General features: G+C 38.2%; 1 protein-coding gene and 2 long non-coding RNA genes across 9 annotated transcripts; 1 reads left to right on the top strand and 2 right to left on the bottom strand.

Moving 5' to 3' along the window:
- Positions 1–718: 718 nt before the first annotated feature.
- On the top strand, positions 719–5,252 carry LOC103380589 (solute carrier organic anion transporter family member 3A1-like). The gene is made up of 2 exons (XM_008312605.3): positions 719–1,302; positions 2,748–5,252. Exon 2 carries the CDS (start codon positions 2,777–2,779, stop codon positions 3,122–3,124), a length of 348 nt encoding a protein of 115 aa, XP_008310827.1. The 5' UTR covers positions 719–1,302; positions 2,748–2,776; the 3' UTR covers positions 3,125–5,252.
- On the bottom strand, positions 1,309–10,821 carry LOC103380588 (uncharacterized). Of its 7 annotated transcripts, none has more exons than XR_003049914.1 (7): positions 10,648–10,821; positions 9,429–9,703; positions 8,880–8,956; positions 8,393–8,502; positions 4,322–4,440; positions 2,718–3,536; positions 1,309–1,789 (listed from the first exon to the last, which is right to left on the bottom strand). It is a non-coding gene; the product is annotated as an uncharacterized LOC103380588 (long non-coding RNA). The 7 variants fall into 7 exon arrangements; XR_003049913.1 differs by having other exon boundaries at positions 8,880–8,961; positions 10,652–10,821; XR_001760208.2 differs by having other exon boundaries at positions 10,652–10,821.
- A 108-nt stretch (positions 10,822–10,929) lies between these two features.
- On the bottom strand, positions 10,930–11,827 carry LOC107988708 (uncharacterized). The gene is made up of 3 exons (XR_001760206.2): positions 11,754–11,827; positions 11,354–11,383; positions 10,930–11,044 (listed from the first exon to the last, which is right to left on the bottom strand). It is a non-coding gene; the product is annotated as an uncharacterized LOC107988708 (long non-coding RNA).

The following is an 11,827-nucleotide window of genomic DNA, read 5'->3' as shown; positions in this document are numbered from 1 at the left end:
ACTATACCAATAAGTTCTTGAACAAATGTCTGAAAATAAACATTTCTCAAAAATGAATAAAAATACACTTATTCGTCTAATACTAATTTCAATTTCAAAACACTACATTTTGATGAGAAACATGCAGAAAAGATCAAATTTTGAAAAAAAATTTAAAGATTTTCATTAAAAAACAATATCAATGTGACCAAAAATTAAGGTTTTGCCAAAAAAATTCAAAAAAACATTTTTTCTAAAACCTTTTCCAAAAAAAGTGTATCTACATTCAATACATCTTAAAAAAAAAATATTTTTCAATTTTTTTTCCAAAAAGGTTTCATTTTTTTTAAGTTTTTAAATAAAAAAATGTCATAAGTATATTTCGATGAGAAACATGCAGAAAAGATACCATTCTGAAAAATAAAATTCCACGATTTTCCTCAATATGCATTAGTTTTTGACCAAAAATGACACAAAATGTTCACATATTGTTAGAAAATTGGATAAAAAATAAAATGTCAAAATTTAGGGTTTTGCAAAAAAAAATATGATTCATGATTTTTATGAATTTATGATGAGAAACATCCAGACAATATAAAGTTTTGAAAAAAGAATTGCCAAAAACTTCCATTCAAAGTTTTTCAAAATCTGACCTAAGATTACATGCTTAATTATGATTTTGCCAAAAAAAATTTTGAAATGTTTTTTTCTAAAAAAATTCTGACAATGCTCCAATTTGAAGAGAAACATACAGAGATAGATAAAATTTTGAAATAAATGTACAATTAATACTCATGAAAGAACATTTTTTTGCCACTGTCAATTCATGCTTTAACTGTAAAAAGCTGTTTTGCTGTGTTTTTAACAATACAGAGGCAAGTGTCCTTCAATATGTCACCTAAAAATAGTCTTCCTCCTACATGCCCATGGCACATACTTCTGCTGTGGCGAACATAAATCCTTGTTAGGCTTCAACTTCTTCATTATATTCGAGGGATTCTGTAACGGAACATTCCCTCAGTCATTTCATTAATGTAACATCTTCAGGTACTCAATCATTTGTCCCGGACTGAAATAATCACCTACCTAAATTGCACAGCGGCCAGTAGAGGTCGCCACAGCACCTATTAATAATTTAACTGCAGTGGACGCTGTTAACAGGTCCCAAAGCGCCGGAGAAGACCCCAACCTCGACCCTTTGCACATACTATTAGTTCAAGTAACTCATGTGAGATGTCTGTCTGTCTGTCTGTTTCAGAACCGTCAGTCCAGAGCTGAAATCATACGCTCTCGGAGTTCTGTTCCTGCTGCTGAGACTAATAGGTAAGAACACCTCTATTTTTAAAAAAAATACTACACTTGAAATGTTAATTAGTTACATGGTGGGCTCGGTGAGGTGTGTGTACATTAACAAATATAAATAAAACAAAGTTACTTAATAAAAATAGCAAAATAATAAAGTAAAATACACTAAAATACAATATACACGATATATAAAATCAGTGCAGTTTTTTAAGAAATTAAAAGTTGTTCGACCCAGTGCCGAAAATATTTAAAACCGGGAAAGAAAAGAGTGGGGAAAAAAAACAAAGACAAGAGGATCAAAGTCAAGAGAAGAACAATGAATACAAGTAAAACCTAAAGAGGGATTTTTATTTTTATCCCAAACTACAGAGGAGGAAACATCACTCAGGTAAATACCTTATTTCTCAACATGCAGTCCCTCAAGAAGAAAGGATTCTGTTGAAACATTTGCACAAAAGGTCACATTTTATTTTTTTGTTCATAGATATCCAAGGTGACAAACGCTCTGAAAAACACACACACAGAAAAAGACAAACAGGCAGAACAAGACAAATAGGTCAATTAGAATATGACCGAGGGACGTGTGGTGGATGGATGGGCAGAGGGGCGGGGGCGCTGTGGTGCAGCCTTGTACAGCCTGCACCCAAAGCCAACACCAACCTAACCCTAGTCCTAATCCTAACTCTACCCTAATAAATAACCCTCTTCCTAACGTATCACTCTCACCCTTGCACCAACCCATACCTACTAACCCTAACCTTACCCAACTGCCCTTTACCCCACCCCAACTGTAGGTCTAACACTATTCTGTTAAAAACAAATATCTCTCATGTAAACCTGACCCCAATACTTATCCTAAATTTAACCCTTTAAGCCTGATGAAGAAATAATACTTAACCAACTAACCCTTTTACTAGTTTTAAATAGGGATGTCCGATAATATTGGCCGACCAGATATTAGCATAATTATGTAATATCTGTAAGAATCGTTATCGTTTTTTCCTTTCGAAAATGAAAATTTCGTAACGCAATGCCTGGGTTTCGCCAAATGATGTGTGCCCTAAAAGTAGTTTAGGGGATAAACGGCTGTATATTAAAGTGAAAGTCACTAGATGGCAGCATTGCAGCTCATTTAATTAATCTCATACTCATACAGTGCTCGGTATCAGTTGATATCGGAATCGGAGAATAAGTGTTTGGACAATATCGGCAAAAAGTTAAAATCGGACATCCTTAGTTTTAATGCATTATGGGTTGTTTTTATATAGAGAGACTTAGCTTAGCTTAGCTCAGCTGTTGTCTTCTGTCATTTTAGTTTGATTATATACGAGGACCACTTGATGCAACACATATGAAGAATGCTTTCTTTAACCTTGTGCGTTTCCTTCTTAAACTCTTCTAACCGGCTGCTGCTGTGCCATAAACGTACTTACTTAGATCTCTGTCCAACATCTGCCCTGCAGGCTTCATCCCTCCTCCTCTTATCTTCGGCATGGGCATCGATTCCACCTGCCTCTTCTGGAGCTCTGTGTGTGGTGAGAAAGGAGCGTGCATGCTGTATGACAACGTGGCCTACAGGCACCTGTACGTTAGCATCGCCATCGTCCTCAAGTCCTCGGCCTTCCTGCTGTACACCACCACATGGCACTGTCTGAGGAAGAACTACAGGAAGTACATCAAGAACAACGAGGGTTACCTCACGCCCACCGAACTCTTTTCCTCCAACGTGACTTTGGACAATTTAGGCAAAGAGATCACGCATAATCCGGCCAACAGGACAAAGTTCATTTTTAACCTGGAGGACCCAGAGATGTCCAACAACATGGAGTCGGTGTTGTAGTCATGACAACCGATCTGGTTTGATCCGGTTTGGAAGAATGTCCTCCGTTAGAGTTTTACCATCTTCTCACTTGAAACAACTCACACGATATTTTTCTTTTGATATCTACATTACACTCAGTTACACAATTTTATTTATTATATTTTTTTAACTTTAATATAAATTATCAAGACCATTTGTCTTTAAAAACAACAACTTATATTTGGATTTTTTTTTTCTCTCTGCCGGAAGAGAAGATAAAAAGTCACTTTAACTCCACCAAAAAAAAAAAAAAAAACACGCAGGTATGTTGCAGTGATGTGTTCCCATCCCAGACTTGTCTTCTAGCGGACTCCGATGGAGTCGTTTTCTTTCCGGGAAGGTTGAAGAATCAGTGCGTTAGAAATCAGCGTGTTTGTCTGTTTTTGTTTTCCTGTAGAAGGAAATATTCCTCAGGTCAAATCGCAGAATGAGAGTTAATGTATTTATTCATGGTCAGATTTTGGCATGAACACAGACATTCTCTGGACTGATAGTTGAGATCTATCGTTAAGGAAAGTATCCCCATAGGAAACTTCTTTATCATCGCTCCATCACTTTGAGTTTAAAATACCAAGAAAAAATAATAATAATAATTTTAGCTTCCTGCACCATTAACAGTTGGGAAGGAAAGGGTTAAAGGACAATTCTGGAGACCAAATTTATACACTTCTTCACCGCTGACCCAGAATCAGATTTCACAGCAGTGGCGGAAAGTTACAAATGAATCCTTTAAACCTCATTATTCATCATCCTGTGACGTTCTAGACATTGTGAACAAAGTTTATCACAAGATATATTTATTTGATGTATTTTTTTAGTAAAAATCCAATCTTTTTTTTTTCGTTTAAAGATATTATACGACCCTATTATTTTCAAAGGTTTTCTTAAACTAATTCAGTGAATTCTGATTCAGTGTCCCTCAAAATTGAAGCTGTTTTTCCAGATAATAATTCATTATAAACAGCAACAATATTGTAGCAGTTTAGTGGCAAGTTCAATAAATTAAAAAAAAAAAACATTTTGTAGTAACTTGCAGTAGATCGTGCAGGAATTTTAGACTAGTGTCGGGAAGAGAGCATGTAGTTCTATCTCGCCTACAGGGGGTGCTAGAAATGTAGATTGAATTCCCTTGTAATACAATCAAGACTTCTTCTAAATATTTGATGTTTTACTTACTATTAAGACGAGCGACTGTAGATTGGATGGACAGGATGCACTTCTGAGTCTGCAGTTAAACACGTCCTGTGTACTGTAGTGCAGAGCGCCCCCATCGGATTGTTAGCAGTACTGTATTCCTAAAAGAAAAACAAAAAAAAAACAGATGGATAAAACCACAGTTACTAATTTAAATACTTTAACCAAATACCCAAATATTTGTCACAACACAGAGTCAATATGTTCAGCTGTGACCTCTTTCTGCCACTTCTCCTTCCTCGGGTTCAAACAACAGCTTTGGTAGCAGTTGCATCGCATCACTTACTGGTGAACATCGTTTGAGTCTAAATGTAATGTCATTTCGAGAAGACGGGGAAAAGTTAAAAATGCAGACAGAGGGCAGTGTCAGTGCAGGTGAACGCACCACTCACTAATGCCTCATTTAAACAAATAAGGGTTTTTTTTTTTCTTTCTTTTAACTCATTGATTCGTTTATTTTAGGAAATTCCTGAATACACTACACTTAACTGAAAAAAGTACAGAATACTCAATGGGCCAGGTACAACACATGCATGGTGCACAGAAAAGCTGTGGCCCATTGTTATAGAGTAGAGCATTATGAGACATTTGGTGAAGGATGATGGTGATGATGATGATGATGATGATGATGATGAAGAGGAGTCATGAAGTGTTATATCCACGTGTACTATCCAAATGACTAACCTAAAGAAACCAAATAGGCCACGGAAGGGTATTTGAAATGACTCTGTGTATGGAACCAGATCGTTTCAACATCTGGAAATGACTGAAGTATTCACTGGGTCATTTGTATTTAATACATATAATTCAAGCAGTGGTTTGAATGATAGTTCAACACAAAGAGAGTGAGGACAGGGATGATAGGGACGTTATTACTCAGAAGGTCTGTTTATGTTTTCTTAGTGTATTTTTTTTTGGTTTATATAACAATTATTTCCATTTCTTTTTTTCTTTTTTTTCTTTTTTTTTGTTGTAGCACAAAGATGAAAATCACTAAGAGACAGACATGGAAACACCACAATTTCTGTGTAGTGGTGAAAAGAGACACAGTGAGTAATCTGACTGTGTCTCTCCAAAATATACTTCAACAAATATTCATATTTTAACCAAACAACAAAAATCAAAAAGTGTTGTTTTTCTTGTAGTTCAAAATATAAAATGTAAATTTTGATGAAAAAACTCACGAAATAGCTATAAGTATAATGTTAAAACATGGAACATTATTTTTATCAAAATATATATTTTCATAATACATATTTATAGCACTTGTTAACAATTCATTTTTTTCAAGTAGAACACAAAAAACTACATGCAATTTATTTTTAAAAGAATAAAATCCTTACAAAGATAATAAAGGAAGGAGATATATCATACATTTTAAATCTAAAAAATTTAAATAACCAGATTATTCTTTAAATAAAAATGTATATAATTTTTAGATATGTTTATTTCAGTGCTGTGTTGTTAGTCTCTCCAGTTTGTCTCTTTAGTGATTTATTCACCTTGGGATCAAAAAACAATTCTTTTACGACCAAAATTCGACAACGATCTTTTCAAGAAACATACACAGACCTCAGGACGTGAAATGAACTCCTTAACGCAGTATTTTTGATGTGCCTCTTGTGCTCTACGTAGATGAAAACACAAATACAGAACAGGCAGTAACCGCACGAGAAGGGCCGAGGCTGACCGGGGACGTGGAAATGTTTCGGTGGAACACGGAGTCCACGCAGTGAGACGCGATGATTGTATATGGGCTGGCTGTCGGCGCAGCAGACACAGGGTAGCATGACGCAGCCAAGAGTATCTCTTTAAAAGCATGCTGGTAATGCACGTCGAGATAGAAAACTAGATAATAAATATTCATGTATCAACCATATATCACTTTAAAACATGAAACTTGCCAGTTTTACACCGGTCTTTTGTACAGGTGACGATACATTAAGTGTTAAGTCTTTAATTGTTCCCATGACAGGCCCACTGGTTGCCCTTTCTCCATTTTTTGTCCATGGTGCAAATGTTGCAGTGTTCTCTGGCTTCATTAATCTTGATGACGAAGTGCGGTTCCCATAATGTTTTAACTGTTCTCCGAGTTACCGCCATTAAGGGAAACTGCGCCGCATCAATTTTACGCCTTTTAATGCCTTATTTTTCAGAGCGGACATTACTTTGAACCCTGTTTCATTTTACACCTCTTTAAAGCATATAAGAATATAAGATTTAAACTCTACAACGCAGTCATGCCGCTGTAGCCAGAAGGCCAGAGAGCTTTCTAGCTATAAAGCCATGTCAAAGTCAGACAGACTGGCGTCTGTCGTCTGGGAGGTCGTGACGTAAGACAGAACAAAAGCTACGGACACTTGAATTCTAACAAACCTTAACAACCTGGGCACTAAGGCAGGTAGAGGCTGGAACCCCCTTTTTTTTCAAGCTTAAAATTCACCCTTGCATTTAGGAAAGAAAGACATTCGGCTGAATTGTTCACAAATTTAAAAGAAAGAAAGAGAGAGAGAGAAAAAAGGCATCTTCCATATTTCTGACAGACCGGAGGATGAAACCAGACATCCCCATCTGTTATCTCGTCTTCTCTTCCTCCTCCTCCTCTTCCTAGAAACTCCTCACAGGTGACACAGTCTTTTTATATCTGTAATGTTCCAGTGTGTCCTAGTGCTGACTCCTCCTCTGTACATAATAGTGCAATATAAGTGCCAAAGTGACATGTACAAGTGTTCTGTTTTGTCTTGCAGAGACTTTGTCTCAACACGCTGGAGCCCAGAGCATACGTCCAGCTGTATGTAGCCTTTCTGTGACCTCCCTCCACTTACTTTCACCATATCATCGCCCCCTCCCACCCCCCAAACATATTGCCTATAGAATATTGTGTATCGGTCTAGAGAGCAGAATTATTTAGGATGTAATAACTGTTAATATTTAGGACTTTCCTAATAGTGAAGTTATAGTCTCTATTTTTGTTTTCACCATCAGTGAGAAAGCTAACCGTTTCTTGCTTTGCTCCAGATATGAACAGAGAACCGGTCTTGGCTTACGAGACGTGACACCAGTGTTGAAGCTACACCGTAGTCTGACATGGTGCTGTAAAAATAGCAGCGTGTGGCCGGAATTCACTGAGAGCAGTCCCACACCTGTGCCTGAAGAGCAGGCTCTACTTTAAGGCTTTCTGATGAGAGGTGATGCTGCGCCGTAATAACACGGGCAATGTCACATTTAACACCCACGAAGAAGAACACGACGCTAACATCTTGTCGCTCTGACAGCGTGCTAGAAAGTGGCACGGCGCTTGCTTGATCTTGTATTCCCCACGGCAACAGGACTGTTTCTTTTGGCACCTACTTGTGCTCGAGATGTTTGCCTTCTGATTAAAAAAATGTCCTTTTTTTATTCCTTTTAATTTTTTTTTTTTTTTTTTGAGAAAATTGCCTTTGGGTTGCTGCAGATTAAAATCTTAAAACAGATTGTTAATGACAAAAGTTTTTGACATATGAAGAGTTTACTGCCGAAGAACAACTCCACGCTTTGACCTGGTTTTTTTTGGAAGTCTTTGACTTGAAAATGGAGACGTCGCCTTTGGTTGAAAACTCTTCATATGCACACAAGCCTTTCTGCAGCATGTTGCCTTTTGATTAAAGTGAAACCATGTGCTAATCGTGTTAGCCATGGCCTTTAGATTGATGTCTCACTTCCGTGCTGGCCAGTAAGTCTGTGTGAATTTCCATGGCTTTTTGTGTTGAGGGGACCTTTGCAGAGGGTTTGAGGGCAACGAAAGGAGAAAATATATTTTCAAATTATCACAGAGGACCTTTACCTACGCTCTAGTGCTTTTTAGTTTTATGTTCTGTATATTTCTGGAAAACTATGACATGATTGTATGTTTATTATAAATACGTTAAATATACTATTTTTGGTTTTAATACCTTCTGTGTGTGAATGATCATTTCCTGCTAAAATGGAACTCATTTTTGGCCGTTTTACAATAACGTCACCATCAACATCAACTGCAAGAAACACCTAAAGCGGCCGGGGTTCAATACTGACCACATATGTATACGAAAATGTACACTTAGATTTCTCCAGAATATCCAGGCAAGCGCAGACTTGGAAGGTTCACACTGAAAGATTACTGCCTGTGCTGGTAACGATGGAAACTGTGGAGAGTGAAGAATGAGAATGAAGGAAAAGCCAATGATTAAATAATGGAAACCAAATAAGCAAACCAAGTGTTTCAGACTGTTAAGGAGGAAGTACCTAGATAATTGAGAAAGGTCAGAGAAAAAAGGGTGGAGAGAGGTCAGAAGGAAGTAGAGGAGAAAAAAGGAAAAAGGCAATGAAGAAATAAGAATGAAGAAACATTTTTAAAAATAATGTGTGCCGAGGAGACTTCAAATGTTCGATGAAAGAGGCTCAACTGTAAACAACACGTTGATTTAATGCCCAGACGAAGTACAGGTGATAGGGAGCTGTTGATGAGGGGTGCAGTGGGAGTGGCAGATGGGTTCAGGGAAGGACTCTGGGATTCACTCACCTTTTCCAAAGACGAACCTCATCAGCAAGAGTGGAGTGGAGAGCAGGTGGAATAAGACGACCTGGAAGAGTGAAGGTCTGCGCTGGGGGAGACATAATAAATGTGTGTGAACAAGAGTGAAAAGGTGAAGGAGCGGAGGCAGTGAAATAAAGTGTGATGAACAGATAAAAACACAACAGCCAGCAGAGATAAAAGCAGCATGTGTGGATTGGATTGTTTGTAGTGGGTCGTGTGTTTGTCCAGATCAGGGGTTTCTTTATCCTGAAGCCTGGGCTGAGAGCTCTCTTGTTTCTTAAGGGGCAGTCGGGGGTATTACTACGCAGGGTCATTGTGCAGTGAAATGTAAAGCCTGTTCTTCTTGATGCAGAGTGACTTTGAGAGCTTGTGTCATGTTCCTCTGCTATTGACTCAATGACTGGGGAGTTCACAACAAAAGCCTGCGCCCGTGCGGGCTCTCTGTGCGCTGACAGAGAGATGTGTCTTCCACTTGTCTTAGCACACATCCCATGACTGCGGTGGACTGACAGGTCCACATCCCCAAAGTCTCACCTCCTGAACACGGAGATAACCTCTTCACGGCCCTGCCTGTCTCTTATGCTGCTGCAGCCATACGCCGGGTCCTGTAGCTTTTGCTACTGGGGAAGATATTGCAGTAAATCCAGCCTTATGTGCAGCATATTATTCACTGTCACATTGGGTTGAAAAGTCAAGGTACAGAGTAAGCACGGGCCATTAGCTGGTCCTGAGATGACAGCACAAAGAGGCAGCGCTCCGTTCCTGCTTTTAGACTACGGCTCATCCAGGAAACCAAATCACCATATGCCCTTCATTTGTAGAACGGAGAGAGAAAAAAAATGAGGAGAATATTTTAGTTTTTGGCGCACAGCAAATAAATGATGATGTATTCATCTTCACATTGTATGCAAGAGGATCATTCTGCATATTTGACTAATGCCGTGTCTGGTGACGTGGCCGCGACAGCTGATCTGATTTATGGCAAGGTTCACTTGCATTGTTTAAAAAAAAAAAAAAAAAACTAACTGTGACTCAGTGACAACGGCCCAATTATCCCTTTCATGCAGAAAAGGTCCATATACAGAAGAGGAGGCTGTGAATTGCAAATCCAGCTGCCAGCTGTATCTGTGCTCTCCTCTAATCTAATAATGTGATCCATCATTCCAACGGACAGCTCTACAGCCCAGCCAAGGAAAAGAAGAATCCCACAGAGGATTAATATTGTATATTAAACACAATGTTTGCATATCCACACACACACACACACACACACATACATATATATATATATATATATATTCATACATATATGTACTATCCTTAGAGGATCTGTGTAAAAAATGCTACAATACCACAATTATATCAACGTGCCATATTTTTCTTTCCTTCCATTTCCTGTGATTACACACCCTACTGTGAGAGTGCTCCTGAATTAGACATTGTCTTCTCTTAACCTCACATTTAACATCTCTAACTAAGATGGGAGTTACTGCAATATCGAAAAGTTCTGGTTTGGGTTTTTCTTACAGCTATTTTTACTCAATCCTCTCTCTCTCTCTCTCTCTGCTTCTCTCCCTCTCTCTCTCTCCAGCCCAGTCTAGTGGCACTGTTGTTTGAGGGATGGTTCTGTTGCAGAATCATCCATTACCCTGATGAGCCTGCAGCCCCTGAGCTGTGACAACACAGCCACACGATGAGCGAGACAGCCGACTGCCACTATTTGTTCTGCTAAGGCATTCATCACACTAATTACCCACAGTGCTGTGCGTCTCTTGTAGCCCAGCGAAGGTTCGGCTGCTCGTTTGGAGCCAAGGTGAGATAGGAAAGTCTAAACAGGAGGCTGGCCTCCCCCATTTTTTTTTTTTCTGGTTTCCCGCCACATAATTAGTCCAGCACTCTGGGTACTTGACAAATTGGAATGATGAATCTGGCCTGTATGAATAGACACAAATATATGATCAATCAAATCAGCGGGGCTGTGTTCTGGGCCTGAGAAAATGTGTTGTTGTGAAGGACAAAAGAGGCTTTGACTTAACATTTGGCTCTCTGATGGAGAAGCGAGAGGTGTTTGGTGCCGAAGAAAGTCGTCGTTGAAGGAGAACTCCGGCCAATTTCCACAGCCATAGCGTTGTTTGTGAGGTCAAAGGGCACTGTGAGAAGGTAAAAGACAAAACAACATCAACCAAATGATTCTGCTGTTGTTTCTGGTTCAGACCACGCTGACCTCTGGGAGCAGGTTTGAACCGGTTTTATTGCTCCTTAAATGCAAAAGTTATTTTTCTTTGCAAAAGAAAAAAAAAAGAAGCTACTTTTGAATTCTGTCTGAACTACAGTCATTTAAACCACACGACTACAAAGGGCACGGAGACACATTTCTGAGGATTTATATGTCGTTCTCAAAAACTTCAAACTGACTTTCAACAGATTTGAAAACATCTGTCACAAACACTGATACTCACCAATCAGCTTTCATGAAAACCGTGAAAACCCTGAAATAAAAATAAGGAGAAAAGATACATTATTGCACATATCAAAAACATAATAATATCAAAACAATTGAAAACAAACAGTGAAAAAAAATGAGTTTCCTCCTGTTAGATTCTTCCTACAGTTCAATAGGTCAAACAAAGGAATTCAATCATTAACTAATTAATTCTTTTGTGTTCCAAACATTTTTGATTTGTGACCCTAAATTTGTGTTGTTGTCAATTCTTAGTCAATTTGTGTTCCAAACATATAATATAATCTAATAAAATGTATTGACATTCACTTTCCAATACAACATGATATAACATATATATATATATATATATATTTATATATATATATGTGTGTGTGTATTTTTCTTTTTTTTTTTACCATTTATTCAGTTGTGTAGATGGACGTCCCGATAGATAATGAGCTCCAGTCTCCGTCTGGTCCCGGGTTCAGCA

The sequence above is a fragment of the Cynoglossus semilaevis genome, chromosome 6 (genome assembly GCF_000523025.1).
Source record: "Cynoglossus semilaevis isolate Cse_v1.0 chromosome 6, Cse_v1.0, whole genome shotgun sequence".
Lineage (NCBI taxonomy): Eukaryota > Metazoa > Chordata > Actinopteri > Pleuronectiformes > Cynoglossidae > Cynoglossus > Cynoglossus semilaevis.
The sequence above is the reverse complement of the archived record's forward strand: the minus strand, read 5'-3'. Positions and strand labels throughout refer to the sequence as shown.